This window comes from Artibeus jamaicensis, unplaced genomic scaffold (genome assembly GCF_021234435.1).
Source record: "Artibeus jamaicensis isolate MK-2021 breed Jamaican fruit bat unplaced genomic scaffold, CSHL_Jam_final scaffold_537, whole genome shotgun sequence".
NCBI lineage: Eukaryota > Metazoa > Chordata > Mammalia > Chiroptera > Phyllostomidae > Artibeus > Artibeus jamaicensis.
Window position 1 is genome coordinate 4,166,925 of NW_026522047.1, and position 16,010 is coordinate 4,182,934.

Sequence of the window (16,010 nt, forward strand, 5' to 3'; positions counted from 1 at the left end):
CCCTCCGGACCACCTGAGGGTGGGGGACAGGAAGTTTCACGACAGGAGTGAACCATCAAACAGCATAAAAGACCTGCTGCTCCTTTAACTGCCGGCCACGGGCCATATGTTAACATGTGTGAGAACTGACCCGGCTCTTCCTGCAAACAGGGCTGGAGGGGCAGCTGGGAGCGGAGACCCCTCAAACCTGAGCACCTGCGTGGGCCGACGAGCAGTGTTCAAAAGGCAGAGCTTTGCAAATACCTTTCTGACCCACCCAGGTGCTCTTCATGGTGAAAATCAAAAGCAGTTAAATGAGACGCGGCAGGCTGTGGGGGGTGGTTACAAAATAGCTATTTATGAGCTCGCGCCCTCACGCACTGTGTCTAGGACAACAAAAGCAAAGCCCGTACTCGTAGCTGACGTGCCGGCCCCGAGTGCCATGTGCTCCAGTGGACGGCAGACACCACACAGCAGACGCTACTGAGGCAGCTAAGCCGCTGACGGCTGTCTGCCCGGTTAGATCGGGGGAGGGGGCTCACCTCCCAGACCCAGAGGCAGGGCGCCGGGAGCTGCCCAAGCCCAGATTTAAGACCCAGGATATTTCATGTTTCCTCTTCACATGGCTTAAAAGTCCTGGTTTCAACTCAGGCCACGGCGCCCAGCGTGTGAGACCCGCCCCCACAGGGGCTCTGCCCCCACCACCCCACCCTGGGACTGGGTCCCGTACCCCTGGGGCAGAGAGGAAGGCCTGGTAGGGGTGCTACCCGGACCCGAGTATAAGGTTTTCATCCACTTACGGAGCAGCACGTGGACCTGCAGCCTTGAAGGGAGAAGAGAGCCCGACGCCCAGGCGGCTGCCACTAAGTCCTTGCGCGAAGGCTGGGGACACGACAGGGATCCCACCGGGCCGGCCAGCGAGCGCAACTGCGCAGCGAACGTGCTGACCGCACGTCACGAGGCCCCGTGGGGGCGGAGGCCACGGAGACGGCCCCAGAACTGTCTCACCTGTGTCGGAGGCGGGGCGAGGCCAGCAGAAGCGGGTCGGAAGAACACAGGTGAAACTACCGCTACTGATCACAACCCAACCACCGTGACGGGGTCTCTTCTGAACGCAGTCTCTTCGAGCCCGAATTATATTGGGGAAATAGGAACCTGTGGAGCTTGAGCCTCTAGAATGTGTTTAAAAGTCTCTTTTGGTTCTTGGTGTTAATGTGATTCCATCAGCTCATAATCTTAATACACTTTCAAAAAGTTGCACTGATATGCAAAAGATCTCTGGATTTATCTGACACTTAGGACCCAGGATTTCAAAACCAGAGCTGCCTTCGATCAAACTGAAATGGCAGGTGCCAAGGAAAGTTAGACAAGAGTTACAGGCAACCCGTGGTGGGCTGGTTTCACCACCGGTGGCCCTCGGGGCTCCCCCCTCCAACAGCACTGGAGTCTGCGGTCCACCCCCAAACTCCAGGTCCAGGCCCTGGGGCCCCCAGCCTGGGGGTCGGCCCCTGCACACCATCCCCCAAGGTATGCAGTGAGTGTGCCCCCTGCCCCGGCCCCTGGAGGCAGCCTCGGGGTCTAGAGTCAAGGCTCCAGATTCGAATGAACGTGAGATGGACACATTATTCCCGCTGTCTGTCTGCATGTGCATGGGCGAGTAGACCAGTCGGTGGGACCAAGGAGGCTCAACAGGACCAGAGGCGGACGGGCAGGTCAGGGACTGGCCCTGGCAGCCCATCGGCACGGGCCCTAATCTCGCCCTGCTCCTTGCCTGCCCGTGACCCGGTTTCCCACTTTGACAAAGGGACCATGAGGATGCCGGACTCGCAGTGGCTTCGGTGACTTGGGAACCATGAGGCTCACGGGGTTAACACATGTGAAGGCCCAGAGTCGTCCCTGGCCTATGGCAAGTGGTCTTTGGATTTATTTTAACTATTTTTATTACTCTCATAAATAAACTTTTATTAAAACTTTTTAAATAAGCTCTTATTAAAAAGCAAAAAACAAATGATTTGAATTTGGAATAGCCCACCTTCTTCGGTAAAACCCAAAAGATAATTGTTTTCCCGTGGTGACTTGAGCAGCCCTTCTGGGGTATGACCACATGTGCCTGCAGTAACCATGGAAACCGGGGACCAGCCCCCACCTGCCCAGGGGCGGGCACAGCACCAGGTTTGACAGCAGAGACCAGGGCCCTCTGCCTGCACACCGGCACCTTTAAAACACGTTACTGGCACATCTGTGGCAGCTGCACACGTGTGAAATGAGAAAACCACACTGAGACTCACTTAAACCTCTTCAACGAGGCTCACTGTGAAATACATATTTTGAATGTGCCCATTTAAGTCATTCTACTATTTAAGGAGTAATTTTATACATAGCCAGTACCCCAGCTCCTAAGAGTCATACCAGATGAACCTGATGACCTACGGCGGAAGGACAGACCCACGGACGCCCAGCAGGTGCAGAGGGGCCCATCAGACACGCCGGAGGCCTCTCCCGGTGCCCCCCGGGTCCCCCCCTCGCTGTGTCCGCCCAGCCCAGGGTGCTGCGGGGCCGGGCTGGAGCGCCCTGACTTGGGAACGGCTGTTACTCCCATCACATGTTTTCCGAGTTTTTATTTTACTGTGAAGGTAGAACGTGAGGTCCAGGACAGGCCCAAATTTGAACGGCTCTTAGGAGATCAGGCGACCTCTTAAAATGTGAAAAGTAGGCCATTCACACACAGACCATAGGCTCTGTCAGGGCCGAACCTGAAAGGCGCCGAGAGAGAGGCTGCAGGGGACACGGGGGGGTCCCCTCCAACGGAGCCGTGGGAAACGGCCCCCACCAGGCACAGGGCCACACGTGCCCTCCACTGAGCGGCGGGTGCAGAACGAGGCGGGGTGTAGGCTGACGGCTGCGTCTGGAACAGCCACCTAGGACAGAGTGACGACAGTCTGGGTGGAGGAACACAGGGCCCCGGGGCAGGGAGAGGGCACCAGGCACAGGTGACAAGCCACCAGCTGCCCTGCCGGCCACCTCTCCCAACAATCCACGCTGCCTTTCAGCGTCCCCTCTGCAAACGCACTTGTCCGTCTGCACCAATGGCCACAGGCCAACAGACGCCTCCATTCCAGAACGTTCCTGGCAGATGCTTAGCAAGACAGCCACTTGGTATTTTCTAGTATTAAAATGTTACCATCTACCTATTTGGAGTTTGTCCCTTATAACTTCCTCTGCCTTCTAAAAACTGGGTCACAGTGGAAACAATGCAGGCCATGGATTTTTGCTTCTTGTCACTGTTTTGTCTTTTAAAAAATGTATCCCCCAAACATCCATCATAGACACAAACATACACGTTCAGGCACGCCACCTATTTTCCTCACGTAACTAAACATTTTCCAGGGAGAACGTTGCCGTGCCCGGCAGCAGCGGGGCCGACGCCCTTACCCGCGTGTGGGTCCGGATGTGCATCTTCAGCCCGTCGTTCTTGCTGAAGCCCTTCTGGCAGTAGGGGCACTGGTAGGGGCGCTCGCCTGCGAGACAGGGGCTCCGTGTCAGACACCGGGAAGGGCGGGGGGCACGCACCCTTCGCCACCCTCCCGCACTCAGACCCCGGCCCCACACACACCAAGGGCTGTGTGGGCGGGGGGCCACCAGCTGCCCTGCTGTGGACAGGGACCACGCCCAGGGCACGGTCAGGACCCAGACACAAGTGACAGTCCCCAGAAGCAGGCCTGATGCATTCTCCTTTCAATACTTGAGCCGCAATGAAATCTCCTCATTTCAATCATTTGTGAAAAAGATTTTATGTGAGTCAATGTATTAACGAGCTATTTAATTAGTGAGCACTGTGCTGCTCACTGTGAGGGTCTTCAATTATTTCACTGAGACTTTCCTTCTATTTTTATTTATTGATTGATTTCAGAAAGAAAGAGAAGGGGGGAGGGACAGGGAGGGGAAGAGAGAGAAAGACGCGCATCAGTTTGTCGTTCCACTTATCTGTGCATCATTGGTTGATCCTTGCATGTGCCCTGACCAGGGAAGGAACCCAAAGCTCAGACGTTTAAGAAAAAATTTATGTGAATATCTTTCCACATCACTAGGAAACACAGATGAGTTCTTTGCATCTGCTTCTTTCTTTAAATTATGTGCTGGTGGTCAGCAACGTGAAGTCCACTGGGGTTTTCTCCAAACACAGCCAGGGACAAACAGAAACACGGTGGACACTGGAAAGGGCCGAGGTTAGGTCGATGGTAAAAGGTGCCACAGAGTGGGTGCCCCATGAAGCAAATTTACTCACTAATTAAACAGAACCTTTTTGAGTACCTGCCATCCTCCAGCTACTGTCCTGGGCTTGGGGAGGGAGTTAGGAATACACGCACAAAAGCACTGTCTCTGCAAAGTTACTAATGTAATGGGAAGACAAGCAAGAGTTCAAAGGTGCACAATTGCTTCAGATCTGACAAACTGCACGATTAAAACAAAACAAAGAGGCAGGTCTAGGAGAGATGCCCGCAGGCGTGGGCTGAAGCAGGGCCTGGCAAGGCCGTCAGAAAAGGCCAAGGAGCTGAATGAGAGCAGCTCCCTGACGCCAACTGAACAAGACCTGAGCGTGCACTTGATGGGTCTTCATCTTTGCGTGACTGTATCACAGGAGGTTCGCCTCCAGACGCTCACGACTGGCGCACCTGAGAGGGACGCAGCTTACGGCGCAGGCGGAGGACCCTCAGAAGGGGGCTCGGCCTTCCACAGGGGCATCTGGGGTGCCACGTGGGACACCTTGCTGGAGTCTGGCCCGGTCCCCAAACAAGTCCCTTGGGTCTTTGAAGAAACCGCATTAACGACAGCCACCAAGCACTGGCAAAAGTGGATAAAAGCAGCAGGGAAAAAGTCAGATTCCAGTGTAAGGTAGGTCATTATGATGATAATTTTTCGACATCATTATTAGTGTATGTGATGTGATGTTAGTTCAAGACATGAGCAGAACTTTGGCCCTCGGCAAAGGACTCAGGTACTAACAGTGAAGCAGCTTCGTAAGTTTGGGGAGGCAGCGAAGGGGAACGTGTGTGTTCAAGATACAAGGATCTAAAAGCCACCGATTACTACCCATCTGGCGACGGCCACATAACCACTCGACGTGCGACATCTCAACACAAATCCCTCCTAAAGATCCGTGTTTACAGAGGGTAAAATGAATAAAGACAAGTCTGGCAAACCATTCTTCAACTAGAGATCTCAATATTCGTAAATCAGATCGTGGATTTAATTTAAGAAATACACTTGACCGCTGGGTCAGAAGGCTCAGAAGACCACATTTTATTTCATGCTGATAAACACATCGAAGGCAGCAGACTGATCAATAATGGCCATGATCGCCTTTGAAGATGAGAAATGTAAAAAAAAAAAAAAAGTTTTATTTTACATATAGTCTACCAAAGTTTAAAAAAGAAAAGTGAATATAAAATGATCTCTATGCTTTGAAAATATGTTCAACAAGCAGGAAAGCTTAATATGTAATGTATACATTTCAAGAGATTTTGATCAAAATAAAAAAGGACCATTTTCAGATATTTTAATAATTTTAACTTTTGTCAGTCAGTACATTTTTAAAAGCTATATAGATTTCAGAGAACTTCATAATTCTCTGAAAAGATGAAAAGATTTACATGCACAGCAAATGTAATTTAAGATGAAAAATGAATCCAAATTAAATAAAGTTTAAGTATGGAATTTAAATAATGTTTAAAGACTCTGGAGTTATAGTTTCACCTCCTACTTTTGGCTTTTCTAACAAAAATCAATTTTGGAGAGGGCAAATCCCAAATTCTAAAAAAAAGTACCTCAATAGTGTATGTTCCATAAAATACTCCACAATGGTTCCAAGTGGTCCAACTTTGGAATATGGGTGTCGTATAGAATTCTTTAGAACTTCACAGTTCTTTTCCACACATATCATCGGATGAGCCTATTTTGCTTTTGCGAACTAAGGAAATGTTGCAAAACATTGACGCTGGCTCATTTTAAAGGAAAATTCAAGCCAAACACCTAATTGTGCAAGCATCACCCAGTGGCTTTTCCGGCTCCGCCATGGCACCCCCACAGCACCCCCACAGCACCCCCAACCCCGACGGCTGGGGCATCTGCCCAGGGCAGACCACAGAGGGCGAGACGCTGCCCTGACCGACGCAAGCAGCTCGAGGCCCCCTCGGCACTCTTCTGTGAGTGGGAACACGTTTCCCACAGCAGAAAGAGCTGCGAGACCCCGACCCCACCGCGCTCCACACTGTCACTCTTGAGACGCCCTTTTTAGTCCAGTCCTACAGAATCTCACTTGATCTAAAGAAGTGAAACCCGAGGACACCATGTCAAAAGGAAGACAACAAAAATCTGAACTTGACATTTACTGCAGAAATTTATTTACAGAGACACTCTGCCTTTAAAAGCTTAAAGAGCTCACTGTTGCAAGGGAGTGGGCAATAAATTGTAAGAATTGAGAAGTGACTGAAGGGGGGAACTTTACTTCTCAAAATGCTTTTACCACTCGAATCGAAACAAGTCTTTTCTTTACTGCAGGGCTCCAGGGACGGAGCCATTAAAAAGTGAAAGGCGTGTCCTCTTCCGTAGAAAGTGAGCAGTCCCAGAGCCCGATGTCACTGTGGAGGGAGGGTCAGCGGGATGCAGGGGGTCGGGGGCCCACATGGCACTAACTTGTGTCAAAGAACGAAGAGCCAGACAGAATGTGAGTTTTACTGATGCAAACAAAACAGAATAAGATGCAGAATAAAAAGGGAACCGAGCAAATGAATAATTTAAAAATATCGTATCCAGGGAGAGAAAGTAAAAGATTCCCCACTGAGGGTACCCTGGCTTTGGCCGACCAGGTGTACAAGGATGCCCTCTCCACGTCATTGGCCTGGAGGGGGCATGACATCCCCTCGAGGCCTCTGTCGCCGGTGCCGGTGGAATGAGGGGCATGGCACACAGGGGAGACCCTCGTACCACCCAGACCCTGGCCAACTGTCAGGGTTCAGACCGAGAGGAAGGCTGCCACTGTGAGCTGTCCTCGATGCTGGGCCAGGGATGCTTCTGAGGCAGGCGGGTGGGTGGGTAAAGAGCGGCCAGGTAGGCGGCCAGGTAGGGACTGGCTTGCTCTTGTCGGGAAGTCGGCCTTCGGTGGGAAGTCATTACTACCTCCCGCAGCGTGTCCTGCTCCGAGCAGTTTCTGCAGGAGTCCCCCTGAACCGGCGTCCACGAGCACAGGCGGTGCAGGGTGCCCGATGGCCTGACGGGACAGTGACACCTCAGATGCCCACGCCACAGGGCTTCCTGCTGACGGAGCCAGCAAGGAGGCTGTAGGACTCGGTCACTCTGGGCAGCAAGTACCCAGAAAATGGCTCCCTTCGCCTACAAACTAGAGCCGCTGCAAAACCTTCCCAGCCCTGAAGCACGATTCCAAGTCACAGAGAGAAACGGCACAGGGCGTCGCCCCAGGGAGAACCTCATCCAGGGCAGAGAGAGGTCCTCCCAGGCGGAACCCAATCTCCTCGCTTTTCCAGCCTAAAGGAGAATGGCAGGGTTCCAAACCCACAGAGGCCGCTATTAGCATCATCTAATAGTTTACCGAAGAAACCAACCACTTAGAAAATCAATACAGCAAAATAAATTCCCTTTCATCAGGTGAGGGTCACCTAATTCTAAACAAAATCTGAAAAGCGTGCTTTAAATGTCCATTTGTGTTTATAACTACTCTGTGTCTATTTTTGTGTATTAATAATTGTCACATTGCCATATAGCTATTAGAATTATTTAATAGCTGTTTTTCAAAACTGTAGACAAATTTTCTAAAAAGAATGACTAGACTCCTTTAGTAACATATTAGAGAAGAAAGAAAATCAGCAACTAAAGTCCACGAAGAATCAAATGATCACGTACCGATCCTTTACTTGCCAGCTGATTGCAGGTATTTACTAAAAAATCAGATTCCCCAGGATGGCGATTTATTGCCACGTTCCCACCAGGGCGGGCACGCCAGCCTGGGACAGGAGGGCGGCCCAGCCCGTCTCCATTAACCCGGAAAGCTGCTCCGAACTGGAGGCAAGCAATTAACCTTCTGGCCCAGGGCTTTCAACCCCCAAAAGCAGGTCCCAGAATCTCCTTCATAATTTATGAACAGCTGACGGCATTGCCGTCACAGCCCATGGGTTTTGTGCAGATTAACCCCAGTTCTCACTGACCCTGGGCAGCGGGAGACCCCCAGGGCCACCGCCGTCACTCTGGCACAGGAAAGGGGAGATGGATTACGCCCCTTGGCCATGTTCATAGATGATCTGCACACTGCCACCGGCAATGACAAAAGAGATGGTGACAGAGACACTAAATAGAGGGCCGGACGGTGTACCCAGGAGCGTGCCTGTCTGGGGAGAAATCCAGGAGGAGCGGCAGGAGCAGAGCACAGGGAGGTCACAGGTCCCGGTGCGCTTGGCCATGGCTGGGCACCCAGCACGGCATCTGCACTCACCTCCCCGGGTCACGGAAGGAGGCTGTGAGGCCAGGGCGCCTGGACCAGGTTTCAGATGAGGAAGTGAAGCTTTGACGAGATCGGCACTAAACAGATTAAACGATTTACTAAAGCTCTGCAGGGAGGCAGGGAGCCGGGGATCTGTGGCCGGGACCTGCTGGGATGCGAACCAGCACCAAGGGGTGAGGCACCACCAGTGGCCGGTTTTTTTGGAGGGAAAGCCTCCCCCGTGCGGAGCTGAGGGCGCAGACCGTGACAAACTGCACAGCCGGACCCTCCCGAGTCCAGACCAGGATCCTCAGCTGGTTGGTCGCCAAGGTAACACCATCACACACCGAGGGAGGGGTCGGCAGTTCCTCCGGTAGGGTCCAAGAGCAGTGGGAGGGGCTGTCACAGAGTAAGAAATAAAAAGACCAGCAACACGACTCAGTGGAAAACCCTGAGGCCTCAGCTGGGTCCAGCGGAACCGGCACAAGCTGTGTGTTCCCCGCGAGCCCCGGCCTTTCGATGGCCAGGAGCTCAGGGATGAGGCCGGAAGGAGAAACTTTCCGAGATTCCTGTCTGTTCCACAAGTCAGGAACGTTGTTTTAATAACCGATAAGAGCAAATGTCCCGTGCACACCTGCAGCACACGCCCTTATTCTAACCCCCTAATTACCAAGGAAGAAAGGACTTTAGAGGGTAGTCGCAGAGTTAGGACACGTCTGGAAAGTGATGTTTTCGAGACTGATGGAAAAGAACCAAGTTTCGTCGGACTCTGCCCCCCGATGGTGGGGATGGGAATGGGGGCGGGGCAGAGGAGGCAGAAGGAGAGACGAGATGCACGCAGTTGGTTGTCTAGGAGTAAAGGATGAAATCAGTCGGAACAGGAAGGACCAGAGGCATCTAAGACCTGCTCCGGGAAAGCTGACACAAAGCAACCTCCCTCTAACGCGACGCAGACCAACAGCGCCGCCCTACTGTGCGAAGAGGGAAGACCACCACCAGTTGGCAAGCGACTGCAGCCAGAGTTCCTCCTCATAAAACTTAGCTGAAGTTCCAACAGAGAGTTTGCTTCCCAAAAATTGATGGACAGTCTGAATACCACAAGAACCAAATGAAATCGACTCCTTCAACATAACGGGAAGACAGGGAAAAGACCACTTTCTCTGTAAAATCCTCATCACGCTGCAGTGTATTCAAATGCACATCGCCTCACTCGAAGGTCGAACTATCGGTTAGTAATCATTTCCTCGAGATGAAAAAAGCCATCTACCCAACTACAGAACATTCTGGGAGAAAACTGTGGAGACAGTGAACTCTCCGGCGGTGGCCAGGGGCGGAGGGCCAGGGATGGACAGGCAGGGCACAGAAGAGTTTAGGGAGTGACACTAGTCCGTGAGGCACCATCAGGATGGACAGCTGTCATCACACATGTGTGCAAACCCACAGAATGCCCAACGCCCAGAGCGGACGACCCTGAGGCAGACTGTGGACCCTGGGTGACGGGGACGTGCCGGAGCAGGTCCACACTCTGTGAAGAGCACACCCCCGGGCTGGGGTGGAGGCGGGGGTGGAAGCGGGGGGGCAGGTGTGTCCGGGGCAGGGGCAGGTAGACAGGCAAATGTCATTCCCTTCTCTTAACTTTCACTGGGAACCTGCGACTGCTCCAGAAAATGAAGTCCATTTTTAAAAAAAGAAATCAGGTGAAACTAAATTTAATCATCCTTTCTCTGTCTGTTACAGCTCACTATGAAGGTGACTCACAATAAACAAACGGGAGTGTTAAATTTTTTTAAAGCACCTTTCATTGGGCTCTAAAGCATAAAACTTTCAAATTACTGAGATAACGTCAGGCTTTTAGAATGTCGTCCCCCTGCTTTTCTACTGGAGAACTTACAGGATTCTGTAATTCTTGTGTTGATTACAATAGCCGTGTAGCAAAGCAGAAGAGACAGTGAAAACTAAAACAGGGTTTGAAGCCAAGACTCGGATTTTACGTCCTTGACCAGATGAGTCATCACCTGGCTGCCCTGACCGGGCAGGTCATTTGCTTCTGTGAATCTCATCTTTGTCCTGGGGAGTGAGCGTGGGCTTGGACACTGACCACACGCTGGGGTGGGGGGGCCCTGAGGGAGGCAGCGTCTGAGGGGGCCCCACCCCCCTCGGCTGATGAAGGCTGGGCACCTGCTCTGCCCCGAGTGGAGTTGCAGACAGATGACCAGGTGCCAGGTCACAGCTGCGGAGGGAGGGTGGTGCCAAATGGACGGAAGTGGGCGCCTGCGAGGACCTGGGAGGCAGCGGGACAGACGAAAGCGGCTCCGTGGGAGGGTGTGTGCCGCCTCGGGGGTGCTGGGCGGGAGGGCCACTTCAGGGGGCTCCATCTGTGCTTGAAACGAAGTGACTGACAGGCAAACTACGGCCATTAGGATGTGGGTATTCAGTGACCTTGAGTGTAAAAGGAGTGAGCGCACCATGGAAGGAAGGAAGGAGGGAGGGAGGGAGGAATTTTGACAGAACACAGAAGTAGAGAAGCCCGGCTCCCTGCAGAAGGGGGAAACCATGCACCCACTGCCTGTGACAGAGGGTGGGCTCGCCGCATGACACAGGGATGACGCTGACAAGGACGGGGACATGGTCCCTCAGTGAGACAGCATTTTCCAAATGACCTGCACAGTGTCACAGAGTCATGCCTGGGGAAGACGCAGGTGCAGGTCACACTGCGTTAGACGTCTAACTTCGTTTGAGAGAGCGTACTTACTCAAAATGTGTCTGGAGGGAAAACCGGATTTTACAAAACTTTCAGGGAGAGAACACGGGGGTGTTTGTGATGGGGTCACAGCGCGCCCTTTCCGGGAGGACTGTGGCCTGAGTCAGCTGTGCCGCTGTGCCACCCGCTCACCTGTGTGGCTCCGGACGTGCACCCTCAACGTGCCGCTGCTGGCGAACTTCTGGCCGCAGTACGGGCAGACCTTCTCCTTCTCGCCGGTGTGCGTCTGGGTGGGACAACAGGGCAGACAGAGGGGGAGGGACAGATGATGGAGTGCCCTGACAACGGTAAACCCCCTCTTTCCTGGATTACGATTCATTATGATGATTTAGTATCGCAAGGAGACTTGAAACCGTTTATCACGGGGGTCCCCCTGGGTCGAGAAACCCATCCGAATCACGCATTAGCGCTCCTTTCAGAATAACTCTGTGGTTGACTTTCTAAGCCTTTATGGAGCCTCCCCCAAAACAATGATGAAGTAACACGAAGACAGTGCCCACCTCAAACCACGTGACCAGAGCGAGGCCATGGCTGCTGCCCGCAGCCACAGAGGGCTCCCTTAATGTATTTCCACATTCTTTGTGCGCCTTTAACTATTGAGGACAGAACTGATCTCAGTAAAGGAATGTTCCTTGCATCCTGCTTGTCTGACTGGACTAATTTAGTGCAAAACAGAGAATATGAATCTGATTCGACCTTTAAAGTCAGCAGGTGTTCACTGAGTGGTCACTTGGGAAGGACATTCCTTCCCGCGACACACCTTTGATCTGGGCATTGAACAAAGGTAAATGAGTAGCATCAAAAGCAAGTTTTCACACTTCACGCCGGTCAGAATGGCTTGTCATCCCAAAGAAAAGAACCAATGTGCTGGCAAGGGTGTGGATATGTGGGAACCCACGTGCACTGTTGGTGGGAATGCAGACAGGGGCAGCCACCATGGAGAACAGTATGGGGGGGGTCCGGTCCTCAAAAAATTGGCAACGAAACTGCCTTATTACCCAGTGTTCCCACTTCTGGGCATATTACTCGGCCATAAAAAAGAACAAAATCTTGCCATTTGTGACAATGTGGGTGGACTCTGAGGGTATTATACTAACCACAATAAGTCAGACAGAGAAAAACAAATGTCATGTGACTTCATTCCTATGTAGAAAACAAAGGAAGCAAAACAAACCAAACAAAAATAAATTTACAGACACAGAGGACAGACTGGTGGTTACCAGGAGGGTGGGGGGATGGGTGAAGGAGTCAACACATGGTGATGGGCAGCAACTGGACTTGAGATGGTGACCCCTGTGTAGCATAGGGATGCAGCATTATAGTCTGTGCACCTGAAACTCACACAGTGAAAGATACCTGATACTCACACAGTGAAAGATACCTGAAACTCACAGTGAAAGAAACCTGAAACTCACACACTGAAGGAATGTTTTAAAGTAGTTTTCACTAGGATGTTTCAAAGAGAAGAGAAGGACCATTTCCAGGAAGAAGAGACAGATCGCAAATTTGGAGACCAGTCCTTGTGCTAACATTCAAACAGGCGCCCCCCCTAACGGAGGGTCAGGGGCCTCGTCCAGCCTGGGGTCAGGGAGGGGACAGGGAGGGCGAGGAAGCTGCCACCTCAGGCTCTGTGCAGTTTCTAGGGGCTGCTTCAGAACTGTTTAGTGTCCGTGATAGAAGCACTGAGTGGCCACGTGGGTCGAGAGCGCACCGCAGTGCTCCCCGGGCCCCAGCCCGTGTGGGTTTCTATGTGAATGGCAGGCAGGAGGTACCACCGGACTGCCATGGGCTGGTGGAGAGAGACAGAGACCGGGACCCGTGTTTGCGAGGCTTTCCCAGGAGGAGAGGGGCTGGCCGGCCGCCTCCTCACCCGACACTCAGAGCCCCGATCAGCCCTACACTCTGGTCTTCCACTCACTCCCATGTTCAGTGTGATGCAGTGGGAGGCGAGGTCTTACTGGCCTTTTCCTTGTCCGTGTTCACATTTGCATGGTCACCTGGAATCGGGCATCAGTGCCGTATGGGTGGTGTTTAAAGAGCTCTCCATACATCACAGCTGAGTCCACGCCAGGGCCCCTCAGCTGTTTTCCCCCCCGGAAGGATGGACGTCACACTCCAGTCTGAGAGGCACAGTGCAACCGACTGCCACCAGCCACCCCCGCCCGCAGCAGACAGACCTCCCTCCGACTCCGCACTGGGCACCCCGAGCTTCCCGTGTTCGCTCCAAGTTCTTCTCACCGCGGGGAGACCCTTCCCCCCAGCCTCACGGAGGCTCCATCTCAAGGCCGGCATAACATTTCAACACGGCACCTTCCCTTCCCTTCCCTGACCCGAAGGGGCAAACACGTCACAGTTCCTCTCGATTCCTACCAAGCTGTGTAGAGATTGTACGTATCTGTTATTATGACAGGGGACCTTCCCACCGGGCAATGGCAATTTATTCGTACTACCTACATAAAATCCACAGGATTTCATTCGCTGTCACATAAGTATTTCCTTGTTTACTTATGTGACCGGAGTTGGACATTTTGGCCAGCCAATACCTTCCAACTTAGCTTTGAGAAATACAATGATTAAGGCACTTCACGTTTCTTTTTAAAACACCGGTGTTCATCTAAAATGCCCACGAAACTCATCAGCTCCGCGCCCCGAGCCCCCCGGTCCAGGTCGGCACGGCCAGGCCCACGTGGCGCAGACTCAAGGTTCTCACCGCCACGCGAGAAACGCCTGCTCTGAACAAGCGAAGGAAGCGGGCCTTTCTGCCTGCAGCTCGCACACTCCGGGCGCGTCACTCAGTGGCTGCCTGCCTGCGCTGACCAACGCCCCACACGGCTTGCGTGTGCGACCCCCGACCCACGGCCGCTGGACTCACCTTCTTGTGGCTGCGCAGCACGGACGGGGTCACGAAGGCCTTGCTGCAGAGCTCGCACCGGTACTTCTTGTGCCTCTCGTGGACCACCTGCACGTGCACGTTCAAGGTGTCCTTCCTCTTGAAGGTGGCGTCACAGTGATGGCACTTGAAGGTCCTCTCACCTGAGAGTGAGAGGTCGTATGGGGGAAAATGACAGAGGCGGGCGCAGGGCCCAGGGCTCGTCCTGTGCCCCCGAGTCGGCCCCAGAGCCCTGAACACTCGTCACAACATAAAAGGCCATTTTCCACGGCGAATTCCGTTCCCTATCCGCGGCACCACCCGCCGTGTGACCCGTGGGAAGCCTTCAACCTTCCTAGAGTCTCGGTCTGTTCAGGTGGAAAAAAGGTGGGGATTGAACTCAGTTGCTTCAGGTACGATGCGCTTTCTTTAAGTTTCCAGGGCAGGGCCCGGGCTTGGAGGTGGATTCTCGTGGTGACAAAGGGCCTCTGCGAGTGGGGTGGCCGCGTTGGGGACCCCATCTCTCTCCCCTCAATCCCACAGCTGGCCCTGTAGCCTTCAGGGGGGTAAGGTACGGGCCAGCCTGGCCACAGACAGACAGCCAGCCAGGAGGGAGGCCCCCAGGACAGACAGGAGTGGTCAGAGGGGCCTGCCTGTCCCGGGGCAGCGGAGGCCGCAGCCCCCTTCCGGCCTCTGCTGGGTCTCGGGGGTTTTTGACTCAGGTCCTTAGTCAGCCCTCAGACAGTTTGGGGGTGAGGGGCAGGGAGCCCCAGAGTGGCAATCCCCCTTTCACACCCTTGAGTCCCGGGTGCCATCTCTCACGGCGCAGCCTGGGCCGGCAGGGAAGCCGCGCCAGGAACCGTGTGCAGGAAGCTCGTGGTGCTTTTTCAGCTTCCACAGAATGCCGTCCCACGGGACATCACCCACCTCGTCACGGTCCCCTTCTGCTACACTTTCCAGCCGTGAGCAGCACGAGAAGAACGGGATCTCTCCCGGGGGGTTACCACGTGCACGAGGCCCACGATCATATAAGTGATACAGACTGGCACGAGCACTCATTTCCCCTCTCAGAGGTCAGTCCCATTAGCACCAATTCACAGACACACTGACACAAAACACAGGTAACTCTCCCTGTCTCAGGAAGGGATGACTCAGCGCTGACCTCTCTCTCGCTCCCCTCCACTCCAACCAGCACACACGCAGAAACGTGAGAGCAACATTGTATCAAACACTTAGAAACACGATGCTACACCAAACACACAAGCACAGTCTATCCCCAGGCACCTCGATCCTCGGCTTCAAACTGAGGGAACCAAACAGGCTGAAGCCCAAAGTACTGGATTCCTTCTCTAGAAAATTCCTTGCTGGTATTAAAAACAAAATTTCATCTTTCCAAAGAAAAATGTCCTGAGCATCAGGCCAAGTTTATCAGTCTTGGCAGCACGCCCACGGCCCACTTGCGTAAGTCCCTATTCTGAAATCCATTCATCTCATCACAGTCACTTTTCACAATCTGGTGACACGTGGGATGGGAGTTCCTGCGGCTGCATGACAAGCTGTCTATGAAAGGTACAGCTGTCCTGTATGAGGAGAACGGCAAGTCGTGCTGAGAATGTCCCCAGGGCCTCAAGGTGACGGCCGAACAGCCCAAGGCCACAGCACAAGCGTTTCTGTGAGCACAGATGCATTTTGTCACCATCGCCGCCCTCCGAGGTCATACACACGTCAACAGCTTTACCTCGTTGACTCGTAGATGCTTCCGAGGACCAGAGAAACTGTCTTCCGAGACACCGTCTTACCTGCTGCAGGGCCTCGTGATGCCTCTCCTTTCCGCAGAGACAGTAAAAATGTCATCCGCAGTGCGGAGCGCACCTGTAGAGGCTGTTCTGCTGTGTAAACGACTCAAAGGA

At 53.2% G+C, this 16,010-nt stretch overlaps 1 protein-coding gene across 1 annotated transcript in view; it reads right to left on the reverse strand.

Moving 5' to 3' along the window:
• Window positions 1-16,010, reverse strand: part of PRDM5 (PR/SET domain 5) — an 81,397-nt gene that overhangs the window by 11,837 nt on the left and 53,550 nt on the right. The window contains exons 11-13 of the mRNA XM_053658739.1: window positions 14,104-14,264; window positions 11,364-11,457; window positions 3,412-3,497 (exon numbers count right to left, since the gene is read on the reverse strand). Of these exons, the coding sequence (XP_053514714.1) occupies window positions 3,412-3,497; window positions 11,364-11,457; window positions 14,104-14,264 (341 nt within the window). The remainder of the gene's footprint in view (window positions 1-3,411; window positions 3,498-11,363; window positions 11,458-14,103; window positions 14,265-16,010) is intronic.